Genomic DNA, 19,501 nt, shown 5'->3' on the forward strand with positions numbered 1-19,501 from the left:
AGGAGGCCACCCTGGGAGTATTGGATACAATAGACAACCCCAACAGATTCGCAGGTGAGGTGTTGCCTCACCTGGAAGGACTGTTTAGGGCCTTGAATGGAGGTAATGGACAGGTGTAGCACTTTGGCCACTTGCGGGGATAAGTGCCAGGAAGGAGATAAGAGGGGAGGGAGAAATGGACAAGGGAATCACGGAGGAAACGATCCCTAGTGGAAAGTAGAGTGTGAAGGGGAAGCAACACACACAAAATGCTGGAGGAACTCAGCAGGGCAGGCAGCACCTATGGAAAAAAAAGTACAGTCAACATTTCCAGACAAGACCCTTCGACAGGACTGGAGAAAAAAAGATAAGGATTAGATTTAAAAGTTGGGGGAGGGGAGAGAGAAACACAAGGTAATAGGTGAAACCGGAAGGGGGAGGGATAAAATAAATATCCGGGAAGTTGCAAACAACAGGAATTCTGCAGATGCTGGAAATTCAAGCAACACACATCAAAGTTGCTGGTGAACGCAGCAGGCCAGGCAGCATCTCTAGGAAGAGGTACAGTCGACGTTTCAGGTCGAGACCCTTCGTCAGGACTAACTGAAGGAAGAGTTAGTAAGAGATTTGAAAGTGGGAGGGGGAGGGGGAGATCCAAAATGATAGGAAATGATGGGAAGTGGAATTAAAATGGTTAGCCACTGGGAGAAGACAGGAGGGGGAGGGATGGAGCCAAGAGCTGGACAGGTGATTGGCAAAAGGGATACGAGAGGATCATGGGACAGGAGGTTCGGGAAGAAAGATGGGCAAGGGGTATATTCAGAGGGACAGAGGGAGAAAAAGGAGAGTGAGAGAAAGAATGTGTGTATATAAATAAATAATGGATGGGGTACGAGGGGGAGGTGGAGCATTAGCGGAAGTTGGAGAAGTTGATGTTCATGCCATCAGGTTGGAGGCTACCCAGATGGAATATAAGGTGTTGTTCCTCCAACCTGAGTGTGGCTTCATCTTTACAGTAGAGGAGGCCGTGGATAGACATGTCAGAATGGGAATGGGATGTGGAATTAAAATGTGTGGCCACTGGGAGATCCTGCTTTCTCTGGCAGACAGAGCGTAGGTGTTGATTGGTGAAACAGATACAGGGCTGGAGATGGGGGAGTCTGATAGGTGGGGATAGAAGGCCATGGAAGAAAGAAAAGGGGGGGGGGTGAGCACCAGAGGGAGGTGACGAGCAGTCAAGGAGATAAGGTGAGAGAAGGAAAAAGGGGATGGGGAATGGTGAAGGAAAGGTGGGGAAGGAAGGGCCCATTACCAGAAGTTCAAGAAATCGAAGTTCATGCCACAAGTTGGAGGCTACCCAGACAGAATACAACGTGTTGATCCTCCATCCTGAGTGTGGCCTCATCGCGACAGTAGATAGGCCATGTTTTGACAAATTGGAATGGGACTGGGAAGTGGAATTAAAATGGTTAGCCACTGGGAGACCCCGCTTCTTCTGGCGGATGGAGCGTAGGTGCTCAACGACACTGTCTCCCAATCTACGTTGGGTTTCACTGACTTACAGGAGGCCACTTTCCCATTCTGATATCTCAATCCATGGCCTCCTCTATTGCCCCCCCCAACCCTTTCCTTCACCATACCCCATCCTGTTTTTCCTTCTCTCACCTTATCTCTTTGCCTGTCCATCGCCTCCGTCTGGTGCTCCTCCCCCCTTTTCTTTCTTCCTTGACCTTCTATCCCCACCTATCAGACTCACCCTTCTCCAGACCTACATGTTTCATCAATCATCTTCCCAGCTATTTATTTCATCCCTCCTCCTCCCGGTTTCACTTATTACCTTGTATTTCTCTCTCCCCTCCCCCAGCTTTTAAATCTATTCCTCATCTTTTTCTCCAGTCCTGCCGAAGGGTCTCAGCCTGAAATATCGACTGTACTTTTTTCTATAGACATTGCCTGGTCTGCTGAGTTCTTCCAGCATTTTGTGTGTGTTGCTTGGATTTCCAGCATCTGCAGATTCTCTCTTGTGTACGAGGGGGAAGTTTGGTGTATGGTGGTAGGACCCCTTTGGAGATGATGGATGTTGCGGACGACGATGTTTTGGATGCAGAAGTTCATTGGATGGTAGGCAAGGACAAGAAAAACCATCAATGTTAAGGTGGCGGGAAAATGGGGTGAGCGTTCTTTGAAAGATATCTCTGATGTTTTGGAAAGGAAAACCTCATCCTGGGAATAGACGCAGTAGAGATGAAGGAACTGAGAAAAGGGAATAGCAATTTTACAGGAGACAGTGTGGGTAGAGATACAGTCAAGATAGCTGTGGGAATCAGTAGGTTTATCTCCAGAGACAGAGACAAGGAGATCAAGAGAGGGGAGAGGGGTGTCAGAAATGGACCAAGTAAACTTAAGGACAGGGTGGAAGTTTGAGGCAAGGTTGATGAAATTGACGAGCTCAGCATAGGTGCATAAAGCAGCACCAATGCAGTCGTCAATGTAGTGAATGAAGAGTTGGGGAGTGTTAACAGGGAAGGCTTGAGACACAGATTGCTCTACATTGCCAATTAAAACGTAGGTATAACTCGAGTCCACGTGGGTGCCCATGACAACCCCTTGACTTTGGAGAAAGTGGGGGGAGTTGAAGGAGAAATTTTTGATGGTCAGGTCCAGTTCTGCCAGACAGAGGAGGGGAATTGTTGTTGAGAAAGAAGCAGAGGGCTTTAAGGTCTTCTTGACGGGGGATAGACATGTATAGGGACTGTACATCCATGGTAAAAAATTAGGCAGTCAGGGCCAGGGAACTGAAAGTTGTTGAGCAGATCAAGAGCATGTGAACTATTGAGGATGCACAAATAAACTCTTCTTGGACTTCCATCTGGATACAGGTATCATCATCACTGGTGGTTCAATGACAAACTCCACCATCTTCATCAGAGCATATAGGTGGGAAGATTGAGAGCATATGATTGATCACTTCAAAAACTTGCAATTCCCTAGCTCTGACCACCTCATTTTCACTATGGATGTCTAACTGATAACAATCACATCTGATCATTTCATGCTACCCTCAAAATTTTCCATTAGATAGATCTGTTCTTAGACCCCTTTTAGAACAATGCCTTCAAGTTTACATTTTTTCTTTTTCCTCCAACCAAATTATAACCTTCATTATGCTGAATGATTCAGTACCTGATTTCTCAGCACTGCATTTCATCTCAGCAAGTCATGGTTCACTATGCCTCAGGTATCTCAACTTAATCATAAAATAGGTTGCGTGAATTGAAATACGCAGTAATGCAGGGAATTGAATTTACTCAAGCCTTATGGAAGACTTGTATTTGAAAATCTCTTCAGCACATCAGCCTCTTAGGCTCTGGATTCAGACATCATGAAACAAAAAAATCTTCTCAACTTACATCTGGAATCAACGTTTCACCAATGAGCATTCCAAACACATCAGTAAATGTGACAGGCTGTCCTGAGCTCTTCTTTTTCCACAGGGCCTCAACGTATCGTCTGACCTTCTGAGGAGTCAACAAGAACATTGGATTGTGGCTGACATTTTCCATCAGCTCTTTGTTGATTTCACCAGGTCCTTTTTTTGGAAAGTCCGGATGAGAATATAATGTTGACATGTACCTGATTGAAGGGGGAGATGTGGAAGACAATAATTTAAGAACTTTTTAGCACTTCCATGTTTTCCTTTATTTGCACTGGTATTCTCTACCTGACAACCAAGCCTTTCCAAAGAAAGAAAATTGAACACCAACACTTATTCCTCAATATCCAATAAGATGTACACAGCATGTCATGACAATTTTTGGCCTTGTGAAACTGCAGATTTTGGTATTAAACTGTGGAATTTTTAGTTGCCAAGTTAAATAATATGATTATATTTCATATCAAATCTGAAACAAGCGAAGGAGCAAAATTAAAATGCCCAATAAATATTCTGGGTTTCCAGCCATACCTAATGATAACACTTAAATATTGCTCCTTAGTCACCAGTCTTATGCTCTTTGGGAATACTATCAGTACTTATGACACTCTTCCAAAAGAGTAAACTGCCAAAAGCTAACATAATATTTCAAGTTCATTCACAATCTTTGTATGGTTCCATGGACAACAGTAGAACCATTTCTCTTTGCATGTGACATTGGAAGTAACTTGGTATGTGTTCATCATGGTTGAATTCAACCGCAAAAACGTTACCAACATGAAAGACAGTATTATGATAAGGCATCAGTCTTATCCCTCATCTTCGCTAGGGAATTAAAGCCAACAACATTGTTTTCTGTCAATGAATCTACCATGATCAGCTAACCTAGCACAGGAGTGATCAAGCCTGGATACAATTTGACCAAAATATCCTTTAAAAAAACACACACACATACACAAAGGACACTTATTTAACTGGCCATTAAGAGAGACTAAATAAATCTATCATGTTAGTTTTATTAAGGCTACCAAGAGAACGCCTCTTTGACTGGAACTTACCAAGTAGAACCAGAGAGTCCTGCGATGTAAGTTGCACAGTCAAAGACTCCAGATTCCACCAATGCCTTCATTACACCAGAAAGCCCGACCATCGCTCTAAATCCTCCTCCAGAACCCAAAATAGCTATTGTTGGCACCTGAAAAATAACCAAGAGTTTAGCATGGTGGCCTCTTAAGCTGTGGTTCCAGCGAGGCTGCCAGTTATGAGCCGCACATAGAATGGTATATTCCTACTTTTTACCCAATGGATTGCTGACATATCTGACTTCAGTCTCCTGAGGCCTAATCACCAGTCGCGGATCATTCTACTTTACCGGATGACTGTGGCAGCCATTCCTGCAGCCGAAGTAGACTGCAGGTCACTGACCATAGGGATCAGAGAGGACGGATATAAGGCCTGGTTTCAGTCCAGCATGATTTGGCCTAATGCTGCAGGGCACACAAACACAGCGATTTAAATAAAGATCACTTCAAGCCCTTTTGGCAAATGCATTATTGTTGATTTAGCTTTACTCGAGATTTGAGCTGGACTGACAGTGAAGGACATCTGTCATGGTAAACTCAATCTGTAATGGTTCATGTGAATGTTTCAGATATTCTGTTCCAAGTCATTGTAACTCATTTCCGGATTCTTATCACATCTGGACTATTTTGCAGTGTTGTAAAGTGGATAGGATGTACTCAACTAATGTTAGCCCAATTACTGAATTCTAATTTGCATTAAACCAGGGGTATCCACCCTGGGGTCCACGGACTCCTTGCTAACGGCATTCGTCCAATGCAGAAAAAGGGTTGGGAACCCCTGCATTAAATTATGTAACAGTTCCTGCCCGCATAATTTTAACATAACCGAAGTTAACCTACCCCTCCTCGACTGTACTGTGGGGCAGATAACTTAAAGACAGAAAAATACAAAGGCTATATGAAGATAATAAGAGACAGCCCTTCACAGTCCCAAGGTGGAATTGGATATCATTTAAACTCGTTAAAGATATATTGGAATCATTGCAAAAGAAGAATCATCTTAGTTTTATTCAGTAATTGAATCATGGTCACTTCACACAATTTTAACATTCTATAGGCTTATCTTTATAGGCCATTTGAACAAGGAGCAGCTGGGAAAAATATTAATACAACTTCAGGTCTGTTGGGACTGGGTTGGGGAAACAATCAAGCCAGATTATAAATGCCAAATAAGGCCTTTTGTTAGAAGTCTTGCCTTGGCCTCATGAGCCAGTTGGGTCCAGCCCCAGATGTGATCACATAATTCAGCTGATACTTCAATGAAATATTGAACCTTCAGAGGATCTTTGAGCAATTGTTTTGGGATAATGAAACCAACTTTAACTTTTGTATTCAATGAGATTTAAATCAAAACCAGAATTTTAATTTGCACTAAACCAGGGCCTCTTGGGAGGCCAGAAATGATCCCAGAGTTCACTTGGAAGAGCAGGGAAAATCTCCTGTTGTCACGCCTAGTATTTATCCCACAACTGACAATAAAAGAAGAGCATTTGCTCTATTATTTCAAATGCTGTTACATCACTTGCATGTCCATAGTAACAGCAGTTTAAAAAAGTAATTTCAGTTCCTGGGGTAGAAACAGGGAACAAGCTCCATTCACCATAAAGCATATTGGAACAAAAAGTTTACTAACCTCATTTCCAGTTTGATAAAACACAATAAGTGCCAAATATTAGACTTGGTCCCCTAATACAAAGTCTTCAACAAGCTGACTGTTTACCTCCCGGATTGATTGTGGTGCATTCATGGAATTCTTGGGGCCCAAGAGCTTCTTGATTCCCTCCATCACATTTTCCCTCCTCTTCTGCCTGAATGACTTCTCCTCATCACACAGTGCCATGCTAAATCGAAGATCAACTGAAGAACTAGAAGGAAATTGGGAGTGATTGCAATGAAATGTAATAGAAAATATATTACAGTGTTAGTGGGAGTTTCAGCACAACCTTTTACCATATGGATAAAATCATAAGAATCAAACAAACTATGTTAAATTTTCACAGATGACAGATGCATTTTTCATCAATTTTTTTTTCGTGAAAATAAATATACATCTCTTGGCCGCTAGAACATAGAAAAATAAGAGGTGAAGTTACTTATTTGCCTCCTCAACTGATTCTTGGTCCTGATACCATACAGTGGATTCCGGTGAATTAGGACAAATTGTGTCCTGTACCTTTTGTCCCAATTAAGCACCTACTCCAATTAGTTGACATTTCATGGAAATAGTTAAAAAGGTATGAAAATACAAGCTAATTTTAACTGAGTAACAAACTATGCATTTAAATGAAATATTAAACAAATTAGAACACTATGAATACTACTACAATATTAGAAAATTGAGCTTTAGTTCCTAATAGTTATTGATGGAGGAAATCATCCAGTGTACGTGGCCATGATCTTTTGATCGACTGAAAATGCAAAAAATCAGCGTACACACCTAATGCAGTCAATGGAATGCCTTCATACCATGTCTTTGATGATTGCATCTTCCAAATCTTCATTTTCATTGTAACATTCAAGATGATTGTCATACCTTCAAATTCTTCATGTTCCTAACTTACTGAGTTAGTGAAATCGCTAAATTTTCACTCTTAGCCATTTCTTGCATCTCCAAGCCTGAATACTTGAATCCGCATTGAGCAAAACAATTCTGCATTGTCTTACAGCTTATTACTCGCCAAATATCAGTGACAAAAATCACTGATTTTTGAATGCAAACACAAGCAACTGACACTATTTAAAAAGTGTTCTCTCTAAGTACAGTGTAGTGTCTAATGACCACACAAATGCAGGTGACTAATGCTAGTTAGAAACTGTTTGGCAAATTTCCTGTCCCAATTAAGTTGCATAGTGTACCAAGTAAACAAAGTGAATCCCGACTATTTTCTCGATTAGTTTTTGTTCCTTAAGAGTTGTCTAAATTAGGCAGCTACCCTGATTTACCAATGACCTAATTAACCTGAATGCAATACATTTCACTTCTCTCCCCATACCCTTTGATTTCTTTGCTGCCAAGAAATATATTTAGTGAGTTGTCTTCCACTGGTTTCTGTGATAGTTTCACAAGTTCACCTCAATCTACGTCAACAATTTTTTCCTCAACTCAGTCCTAAGTGTATCCTCACTCTGTAATCCTTTTCCTAAACCACAATGCCACCCCTGCTCCGCCAAGCCAGGGGAAACATCTTGTTGAGCCTCTAAACTTTGTTTATTAAAACCAAGTCAATCAATCTTTCCTCAAGCAATAGTTTGGCCATCCCAGGAATCAGTCTGGTGAACTGTCGATGCATTCCTTCCATGGGAAGTTTATCCTTCCCTAGCTAAGGTGACTAAAACTACCCCAGGTCTGGCCTCAGCAATGCCCTGCGTAATTACAGAAAAACAATCCTTGCTCCTGCACTCAAAACCCCTTGCAATGAAGGCCATTATGTTCTCAACTGATTCTTGATGCCAAAAATGAGGAGTATTTTCAGCATTCCTGTTCTGCTGTCCTGGGGACGCATGCCAAATGCCAGCCACAGGAAGAATGAAGCAATAACCTCTGAGGCCACAGAGCTGAAAGAAAAGGTTTACTGGAAAAGAACAGAATAGGTTCTGCAAGGTGAACAAGAATAGAAAGTAGTCCAAGGGCTCAAAATAAAACAAGTAAAATTAAGATACATGCTAATAACAGTCTTGCAAATAAAATCAAGGTAGCAAAAGAGAAAGACAAAAATATTGATTAGTTAGTTTAACTCAGGGCTTTTTAAACTTTAGAGACTAAGGAAGATAATAGAAGAAAATATCTAATATCATCAACATTTATAATGAGTGTGAAGTATTGCTTCACAGGCCTGAAGAGAGCATTGTAGAACAGAGAGACCTTGGTGTACAAGGACATAATTCCCTTGAAGTGGTGTCGAGGGTATTTGGCACACTTGCCCTAATCATTAAGGGCACTAACGAAAAGAGTTGGGGAGGCACATTACAACTGTGCAAGGCATTGGTGACACCACACTTAGAGTATGGTGTTCAGTTCTGGTCACTGAGCTAAAAGACAATATTATTAAGCTGCAAAGGGTGAGGAAAAAATTAACAAGGATGTTACTAGAAATGGAGGGCGTGAGTTATAAAGAGAGACTAGATAGGTTGGGGCTTTTATCCCCCAGGAATATAGAGACCTAACATGTGGCCTTTTAGAGATATACAAAATTGTGAGGGGTATTGATAAGCTGAATGGTCACAGTTTTCAGTGAAATCTAAAACTTGATTTAAAGTGAGAAAGGCAAGATTTAAGGGAAGCCGAGGGGATACTTTTTCCATACAGACTGCCAGAGGAAGAATAGAGACAGATACAATTATAACGTTTAAATGACATTTGAACAGATACCTGGATAGGAAGTTTTTTGAAGGATATGATCCAAATATACTATCTCAGGTAGGCAGCTTGGTAGGCATGGATGAGATCGGCCAAGGGGCCTGTATGGTAGCTGTACAACTCTATGATCATGACTCCACGTAATGGTAGTTCGTAAAGATAAACAGAAAAGACACTTTAGTGATACTCACATTTAAACAGAAATTCTAATCTGAAAGAATTTCAGTGTGAAGGAACTAAAAGGGCAGCAAATATTGGCTCCAATCAAAAGGAGAAGTAATAAATCCAAGGGATTTTATATCAGATAAATTCATGTTGGGATATTGGATTATTTACTTAAAAATACAATAGAAAAACACTTAAAGGGAAAAATTACTAAAGAATAACACAAGGAAAGGCTTAGAATGGAATTTAACACTTGATGAACCTCATTGAATTATTTAGACAAAGTAACAAAGAAATATTCATGCAACACTGTAGGTGTACACATAATGTCTTGGATATGGTATCTCATGGTGAAATGACTAAGATCAGAACACAAGGAATCACATAATAAGCAGTCTCCTGAGATAGGTGTTGATTTGCTTTGATAGGACATATGCCACTGCCTCAAATATAATTTAGCTATTAGCATCACCTAAAGAGGGAACCCTGTTTTCAGTTGTCGAGAAACAAAAAACTGAAGACATTGGAATCTGAAGCAAACAAGATGCTGGAGGAATTCAGGAGGACAGTCAGCATCAGTGGAGGGAAATAGTGGTAGGTCTCCAGGGCCACCAGTGACATGTAATGTCTTAAGGACTGATGAAGAAAATGACATCTGAATGATGGCCAGGCCACAATGATGCTGGATTGTTCCAGCAGTGCCTAGAGGCAGATTGGCAGGCATGACAATATCAAAAGGAGAAAAATAATAGATATATGACCAAGTATAGGATTATTTATTAAAGTCAAACGACAGAAATCAGAAATTTATTGAAGTTCTGACATATGAGAACTGCTCCAGGGTTCGGATCCGAGGACTCAGTTTTAGTTCGGAATGTTGCTGTTCGCTTCAATTGTTCGCATGATTTGTGTTTTTGTTTCATTCTCTTGTGAATTGAATGCTGGTCTTTTATTTTTATTTTTTATTCTTTTTATCTATTTAATTGGCTTATTTCAGGTTTCTTGCTTTGTGGCTTCCTGTGAGCAAACAAATCTCAAGGTTGTATAATTTATACATTCTTTGACAATAAATTAATCTTGAATCTTGTATGATCTGAGAATAACAGGCAATAAGTGTTTGGATGGTATACTCTGACGTCAGTGGAAGGACGTTTACCCAACCTTGAGCCAAACCAATAAAAAAATGTATTCAAAGTTTCCCAGCACAGATAATTTGGCTCAGGAAACTTTGAAAACATTCCTATTAAAATAATCTTATGACATTTAACAAACCTTTAATACCAATATACTGCAAACAGCAAAGGTTAGTAAAATTGAATCTGCTTCTAAAAGCAGATACACTATGAGAATAAGAAAGTAATTTCAGTTTGGAGGATCAGCACTTCAATTCAAAGAGGCAATGTGAATGAATCAGGCAGCTTGTCACCAGATTTGCTTTGTAAATAGGGAGTTGCCATGTTTGCTGTCAGTGAGCTTAGACAGACTTTGGAACGTGAACAACTTAGAATATGCTATGTTTTTTTTAAAAAAACATATTACAAGCTTCTACAGGAGATTTGACTGTATCTCAGGAACAACATTGTTATGTCCTCTGTAAAGACAACATAAATCGGCAGTCAGATGAAGGTTCTTTACCGACATTTAATTTCCCTGGTGTAGCTCCAATTCCACATGCTTTTGGTACTGTCAAGGAAATGGAGTGCATGCAGCTCTTAAAGACAGCCAGACCGGAAAAAAAAAATTCCCTGGATCTGAAAGATTTTGTTATGGTATGGAGCGCAGAAATTACAATACTGTTTCTTTGAGCATAAGCAGATAGAACACAGAAATCTACAGCACATTACAGGCTCTTTGGCCCACAATGTTGTGCCAACCATGTAATCTACTCTAGAAACTGCCTGGAATTTCCCTACCTCAGACCCTCTATTTTTTTAAGCTCCATGTACTGATCTAAGAGTCTCTTAAGAGACCCTATTGTATCCACCTCTACCAATTTGCTGGCAGTGCATTCCACATACCCACCACTCTCTGTCTGAAAAACTTACTTCTGACATCTCCCTTGTGCCTACTTCCAAGCATCTTAAAACTATAACCCCTCGTGTTAGCCTTTTCAGCCCTAGGAAAAAGCCTCTGGCTATAAGATCAATGCCTCTCTTCATCTTATACGCCTCTATCAGATCCTCTGTTGCTCCAACGAGAAAAAGCCAAGTTCACTCAATCTATTCTCATAAGGCATGCTCTCCAATCCAGGCAACGTCCTTGTAAATCTCCTCTGCACTCTCTCTATAGTATTCACATCCTTTCTGTAAGTGAGGACCAGAACTGAACACAGTACTCCAAGTGGAGTCTAACTAAGGTCATGTATAGCTGTAACATTACCTTGATTGATCCACAATGAAGAGATGGCAAAATATCAATTGTAATGTTTTTGTTACATTTAATGATCCAGTGTAAATTCAACCTGGTTCTAGCTGTGTTTCACCCTTCTGCCAATCCTGTAGTTGGCATACTGTGAAATCCTGCGGGGAAAACTGAATCTTTTGTTCTGGGAGCAACTGTTAATTGATGGTTAGTAGTCACTCACTGAACAATGGTGTGAAGAATGAAACCCAATAACAGAGACTGAGGGGTCAACAGAGCAATAAGGCAAAGAATCGTCTAATGTTTGTCAAGATAAAAAGCCAGAGATCTGAATTTTAGGTTAGGCAGAGAACAGAATACAGAGAAGAAAAAACAAACACTGTCTTGTAATACTGTTTCCGAAGCAGTGACTTGTAATTCAGTAGGAAATTTGTCTTCCACAGTGTAGAATGATGCAAAATATTTATTCATGTCATCTACCATTTCCTTAACCTCTATTACTACCTCTGATATCTACTGATGGTCTGATATCTACTCTCACCTCTCTTCTACACTTATGCATCTGAAGAAACTTTTGGTATCTTCTTTAATATTATTGGCTAGCTTACTTTTGTATTCCATCTTTACCTTCTTAATGACTTTTTTTGGTTGCCTTCCGTTGGTTTTTAAAAGTTTCCCACTAATTTTTGATCTATTATATGCCCCCTCTTTGGCTTTTATGTTGGCTTTGACTTCTCATTAGCCACGGTTCTATCATCTTTCCTTTAGAATATTTCTTCCTCTTTGGGATGTATATATCCTGTGCCTTCCGAATTACTTCCAGAAATTCCAGCTGTTGCTGCTCTGCTGTTATCCATGTCAATGTTCTTTTCCAATCAATTCTGGCCAACTCCTCTCTCATGCCTTTGTAATTCCCTTTACTCCACTGTAATACTGATACATCTGACTTTAGCTTCTCCTTCTCAAATTTCAGGTCAGAGTGAATTCAATCAGATTATGATGACTTCCCAAAGGGTTCTTTTACCTTAAGCTCTCTAAACAATTCTGGTTCTTTGCACAACACCCAGTCCAGAATAACTGATCCCCGAGTGGGCTCAACCACAAGCTGCTCTAAAAAGCCATCTTGTAGGTGCTCTAGAAATTCTCCCTCCTGTAATCCAGCATCAACATGATTTTCCCAATCTATCTGCACATTGAAGTTCCCCATGACTATTGTAACATTGCCCCTTTGGCATGCACTTTCTATCTCCAATTGTAACTTGTAGGCCAATCCTCATTGCTTTTGCTCCTGTGTCAGTTCTCAGAAGGCTGGATTTTTCTACTGAGGCTTAGACACAAACTCCGTCCTCTCCTTATGGACCAGCAAGTTCATTCCCTACCCACAATGCTCACCCACAGCAACCCCCCCGCCCATGACCTTGATCACATCACCTTCAATACCCTGGCATGGCTTAGCATATAATCAGCTCTCATCCCAAAGACCTTTATCAGCCTCCTGGAGTTTCAAACAGCAATCCCTGCTCCTCCTCTTCACCCCAACTGTTGTGACCACTTATCTTTTCACCAGTAACCCCAGGTCCTGTCTCACTGTCCCTGTAGGAGGAGAAATTTATCATCCAAAAATGTATACTGTAATGCCTATGAATCACATTGACATTTTATGGCCTTTAGCACCGCCCTATATTAGAGAGTCAATAGGTCCCTCAAGTTACTCTATTTCTACAATATTTTAAACAGCATTCTCCAATATCCAGGACCACATTTTAACATTTTGAACTATCTTTTGTATTTTAATGCATTTTTGCACCTTTTTGTTTCATGTTTTCTATCTGGAATATCACACCTTATTCTCTCTTCTCAGAGACACTCCCATCTTCCTTCTCCATTTGACCCTGAATTTCAATTTCACTTTGCAATGCCTTTTCCTCTGCCTCATTGCCACTTCTTCCATATGCTGTTCTTGGTCCCTCTCTGATATCTTTCCACATTCCTTTTGCCACTCATTTTTCCCCGATTTCCTTCATGACGTCTCCCATCCCCTCCATATCAGTAGTTTTAAGAGTACAACACAGCTCCTCTGTCCACATTGTCGTGTCAACGTTTTAACCTACTCCAAGATCAATATAATCCTCTTCCATGTAGCCCTCCAATTTTCTTTCTTCCATGTGAGTCTCGTAAATGTCGCTAATGTACCTGCCTCTACCACCATCTCCAGCAGTGTGTTCCATGCACTTAACACTCGGTTTAAAAAAACAACCTCTGATAACCTCCTATACTTTCTTCAAATTGCCTTAAAAATGTCTTCTCATATTTGCCATTGCTGCCTTGGGTAAACGACATTAGCTGTCCACTCTATCCATGCCTTTTACCATCTTATACACCTCCAATCTTTCTTCACTTCAAGGGGAAAAGTCCTAGCTTGTTCAATCTTTCCTCATAAGACTCATTCTGCAACCGAGACAGCATCCTGGTAAATCTTACCTATGCTCTCTCTAAAGCTTCCACATTTTTCCTAAAATAAGGTGACCAAAGCTGAACACAATACTCCAAATGGCATCTTACAAGAGTTATAAGGAGCTGCAACATTACCTTGCGCTTTGGAATTCAATCCCCCAGCAAAGGAAGACCAACCCAACACATGCCTTTTCAACTACCTTATCAACTTGCATAGCAACTTTGAGTGATCTGTGGATGTGGACTTCAAAATCCCTCTGTTCTTCCACATTGTTAAGGATTCTACTGTTAATCCTGTACTCTCCCTTCGTTTAACCTTCCAAAGTGTATCATTCACAGCATTTAATTCCATCTGCCACTCCTCAACCTGGCTCATCATCTTGCCAATGTCCCGTTGTAACCTATGGCAACCTTCTGCAGTATCTACAACACAAACTTACTAACCAACACTTCCACTTCCTCATCCAAGTCATTTATAAAAGTCACAAAAGAACAGGGGTCCCAGAATTATCCATGCAGAACACCACTAGTGACTGACCTCCAGGCAGAATACACTCCATCTACTACCACCCACCATCTTCTACAGGCAATCTAATTCCCAATCCACAGAGTCAAGTTTCCATGGATCCCATGCCTCCTGATTTTCTGAATAAGCCTACCACAGGGAACCTTGTCAAATGCTTTACTAAAACCCATATACACCACATCCACAGCTCTAGCTTCATTATTTTGTTTTGGACTTCCTTGTAGTCAATCCAGCTTGTAAAACACCATCTGCCCCTCACAAGACAATGATAACTATCACAAATCAGACTACGCTTCTCCAAGTGCTCATAAATCCTGTATCTAAGGATCCTCTCCGATAGTTTGCCCACCACTGATGTAAGAATAACTGGTTTATAATTCCCAGGATTATCCCTATTACATTTCTTGAACAAAGGAATAACATTGGCCACCCTCTAATCTTCTGGTACTAGTCCTGTGGTGAGTGGGGACACAAAGATCATCACCAACAGCAATGCAATCTCTTCCCTTGCTTCTAGTAGTAAGCTGGAGTATATCCCATCTGGCCCAGGGACATTTCTATCGTAATGTTTTTTAAAAGTTCCAACACTGCCCCTTTCTAAACTTCGACATGTTCCAGCACATTAGCTTGTTCTAATCACCATCGTCAAGGTCTCTCTCACTGGTGAATACTGAAGCATAGTACAGTGGATTCCAGTTAACTGGGCCATCTGTTAATCAGGACAGCCTCTTACTTGGGACACTATGCCCCTTAAATGGGACAGGAGACTGTTGCTGAACTGTTTCTAACTAGAGTCAGTCACACGCAATGTGTGACCATTAGACACTACACCACATTTAGAGTGAATAGATTTTAAAATAGCATCATTTGTATGTGTGTTCAAAAAACAGGGATTTTTTTCACTCATAGTTGGCAAGAACAAAATGCAGTAAGACAATTCAGAATTGTCTGCTTACTGTGTTTTCAAGCATTAAGGCTTGGAGATGCCAGAAATGGCCAGGTGTGAAAATTAAATGATTTAATGACTTCAAAAAGTTAGGAACTATGAAGAATTTTAAGGTATCAGCAATCATCTAGAATGTTCCAATCAGTTCCTGTGGATTGGAGGGTGGCTAATGTTGTCCCACTTTTCAAGAAAGGAGGGCGAGAGAAAACAGGGAATTATAGACGGGTTAGCTTGACGTCAGTGGTGGGAAAGATGCTGGAGTCAATTATAAAAGATGAAATTACGACACATTTGGATGGCAGTAACAGGATAGGTCTGAGTAAGCATGGATTTACGAAGGGGAAATCATGCTTGACTAATCTTCTGGAATGTTTTGAGGATGTAACTATGAAAATGGACAAGGGAGAGCCAGTGGATGTAGTGTACCTGGACTTTCAGAAAACCTTTGATAAAGTCCCACATAGGAGATTAGTGGGCAAAATTAGGGCACATGGTATTGGGGGCAGAGTACTGACATGGATTGAAAATTGGTTGGCTGACCGAAAACAAAGAGCAGCGATTAACGGCTCCCTTTCGGAATGGCAGGCCGTGACCAGTGGGGTACCAAAGGGTTCAGTGCTGGGACTGCAGCTGTTTACAATATACATTAGTGATTTAGATGAAGGGATTAAAAGTAACATTAGCAAATTTGCAGATGACACAAAGCTGGGTGGCAATGTGAAATGTGAGGAGGATGTTATGAGAATGCAGGGTGGCTTGGACAGGCTGGGTAAAGTGGGCGGATGCATGGGAGATGCAGTTTAATGTGGGTAAATGTGAGGTTGTCCACTTTGGTGGTAAGAATAGGAAGGCAGATTATTATCTAAATGGAGTCAAGTTAGGAAAAGGGGAAGTACAACGAGATCTAGATGTTCTTGTACATCAGTCACTGAAAGCAAGCATGCAGGTACAGCAGGCAGTGAAGAAAGCTAATGGCATGCTGGCCTTCATAACAAGGGGAATTGAGTATAGGAGCAAAGAGGTCCTTCTGCAGCTGTACAGGGCCCTGGTGAGACCACACCTGGAATATTGTGTGCAGTTTTGGTCTCCAAATTTGAGGAAGGACATTCTTGCTATTGAGGGAGTGTAGCGTAGGTTCACAAGGTTAATTCCCGGGATAGCGGGACTGTCATATGTTGAAAGATTGGAGTGACTGGGCTTGTATACACTGGAATTTAGAAAGATGAGAGGGGATCTAATTGAAACATATAAGATTATTAAGGGATTGGACACGCTGGAGGCAGGAAGCATGTTCCCGCTGATGGGTGAGTCCAGAACCAGAGGCCACAGTTTAAGAATAAGGGGTAGGCCATTTAGAACAAAGTTGAGGAAAAACTTTTTCACCCAGAGAGTGGTGGATATGTGGAATGCTCTGCCCCAGAAGGCAGTGGAGGCCAAGTCTCTGGATGTTTTCAAGAAAGAGATGGATAGAGATCTTAAAGATAGCGGAATCAAAGGTTATGGGGATTCGGCAGGAACTGGATACTGATTGTGGATGATCAGCCATGATCACAGTGAATGGTGGTTCTGGCTTGAAGGGCCGAATGGCTTGCTCCTGCACCTATTGTCTATGTTACAATGAAAATGAAGATTCAGAGCTTGCAATCATCGACAGCCTTTTATAAAGGCAGTCCATTATTTGCACCAGGTGTCTGGACTGATTTTGTTCATTTACAGTCAATAAAAAGAACATGGAAGCATACACTGGATGAATTCCTCGGTTGATAAATATTTGGAACTAATACAGTTTTATAGTACTGTAGTAGCATTGGTAGTGTTCTAATTTGTTCTGCATTTCAATCAAATACATCATTTGTTACTCAGTTAAACGGCAGCTTGTCTTCTTTGTACCTTTTAATTATTTCCATGAAACTTTGACTAATTGGGGCAGCCGCTTAATTGGGCCAAAATGTACTGGTCCCAATTAACTGGAATCCACTGTATTCATTAAGGGTTTCTCATCCCTTCCCCAATTTCAGACATCTTTCCTCTTTTATACCCGATCAGTCCTACCCTCATTCTAATCACCCTCCTGTTCTTTTTTATGCATAGAACACCTTGGGATTTTCTTTAATCCTACTTGCCGAGGCCTTTTCATGTTCCCTTATAGTTCCATTCTTAAGCTCTTTCCTGGCTACCTTATAACGCTCAAGAGTCCTGCCTGATCATTGTTTCCTAAACCTTAAATATGTTTCCTTCTTCCTCTTGACTAAACGTTCTACAACTTGTCCAGCATAGTTCCTCCAACCTACATCTTTTTCCTGCCTCAATGGGACAAACCAATCCAGAAGCCCATGCAAGTGCTCCCTAAACTTCCACCCACTGTATTTCCCTAAGAACATCTGTTCTCAAGTTGTGCTTCAGAGGTCCTGTTGAATATCATTCCCCCTCCTTCAATTAAATACTTTCCCATACCATCTGCTCCTATCCTTGTCCAAATAGTCAGTGAGTTGTGGTCACTCTTTCTGAAATGCTTTTTCACTGAGAAATCTGTCACCTGACCATGTTCATTGACTATTACTAGATCCTGTACAGACTCTCCTCTTGTTGGCCTGTCCACATATTGTGTCAGGAAGCCTTCCTGGACACACCTTCAAATTCAACCCCATCTAAACCTCTTATACTTTCAAGATGCCAATCAATATTGGGGGAGTTTAAGTCACACACCACAAAATCTATCGCTTTTGCACTTTTCCAAAATCTACCTCCCAATCTGCTCCTTAGTAACCCTGTTGTTATTCTGGGACTTACAAAATACTGCTAACAGAGTGATTGCTCCCATCCTGTTTCTGACTTCCACTGACACAGTAGAAGATCTTGCCACGATGTCCTCCCTTTCTGCACCTGATTAGCAACGCCACTCCCCCACCTCTTTTACTTCCATCCCTGTCCCTTTAGAAACATATAAAACCTGGAACATCCAGCAGCCATTCCTGCCCTTGTGACAGCCAAGTACTTTTCACATTTAAATAACACATTTCAACCTATCCAACTGCACTTAACCCCCAATTTCTGCTTGTCCTTCCCAACAGTCTCTCTACACATTGTATCTACCTTTACACCAACTGCTTCATCATCTGACCTATCACTCTAGTTCCTATCTCCATGAAAACCTAGTTTAAAACCTCCAAAAAAAACACTACCAAACTAGCCTACAAGGACATTGGTCCCTCTCGAATTTAGGTGTAACCCATCCCTTTTCTGCAGGTCCTAACTACCCCAGAAGAGATCCCAATAATTCACAAATCTGAAACCATGCATCCTGAACTCATTCTTCAGACATATATTTACCTGCCGTATCTTCCAGCTCTTACCCTCACCGGCACAGGAGCAAAATCCAGAAATTACTACCTTCGAGGTCATGCTTTTCAGCTGCCGTCCTAGCTGCCTATATTTGCTCCTCAGAACCTCATCCCTTTCCCTAGCTATGTCGTTTGTACTAATATGTACCAAGACACCGGCTGCTCACTCTCCCCCTTAGGAATGCTGTGGACTCATTCGGAGACATTTCTGACTCTGCCACCAGGGAGGCATTGTACCAACTGGGTGCCTCGTACACATTCACAGAATCTCTTGTTTCTTTCCTCAACTACTGAATGATTGAATTTTCTGTATAAATACTACACCTTGGGCATAGTAAACCTATAAATAGGGACTGCATGTCTGCCTTCAGAAACAGTCCATGGTTAGGTTACCCCCATCTCTTGGCCCATTCCACCATGCCACATTGGGACACAGAAGCTCAACTTACAGTGCTTCAGCTTTCCTAGATCTCAGCTCTAGAGTTACAACATAACTCGCAACTCTAATGCCAAGGATCATCATTCTGCACACAAGTCCACAAATGTCAACAAACGATGACATCTTATAAGGTAAATATCTGAGAGTGAAATTTAAAAAAAAACTCATATTTCATTCGTTTTTTTCATTTCAAACTTTCACGGATCATTAATTATTACTTCACCAGAGCTTCTACAATTCCCTTCTGAAGCTTTGGTAACAATCCAAAGAAACAAGGTACTGGACCATCAGTATGACTTCTCCAGGGGGCTCATGCTGCAGTGGAAGCTCACTGAACCACCGTGGAATTTACTGAAGCCCCTGAGATCCAACCAAGGCAAGCCAGCAAAGGCCCAGCATCCGGCTTCCCAATTCTAAC

At 41.1% G+C, this 19,501-nt stretch overlaps 1 protein-coding gene across 2 annotated transcripts in view; it reads right to left on the reverse strand.

Moving 5' to 3' along the window:
* The window catches only part of LOC134354795 (cytosolic phospholipase A2-like), a 176,351-nt gene that overhangs the window by 68,785 nt on the left and 88,065 nt on the right, over window positions 1–19,501 (reverse strand). For both annotated transcript variants that reach the window (XM_063064061.1, XM_063064062.1), the window contains exons 7-9: window positions 6,215–6,359; window positions 4,471–4,607; window positions 3,390–3,612 (exon numbers count right to left, since the gene is read on the reverse strand). In XM_063064061.1, coding sequence (XP_062920131.1) covers window positions 3,390–3,612; window positions 4,471–4,607; window positions 6,215–6,359 — 505 coding nt within the window. The remainder of the gene's footprint in view (window positions 1–3,389; window positions 3,613–4,470; window positions 4,608–6,214; window positions 6,360–19,501) is intronic.

Source organism: Mobula hypostoma, chromosome 12, assembly GCF_963921235.1.
Source record: "Mobula hypostoma chromosome 12, sMobHyp1.1, whole genome shotgun sequence".
NCBI lineage: Eukaryota > Metazoa > Chordata > Chondrichthyes > Myliobatiformes > Myliobatidae > Mobula > Mobula hypostoma.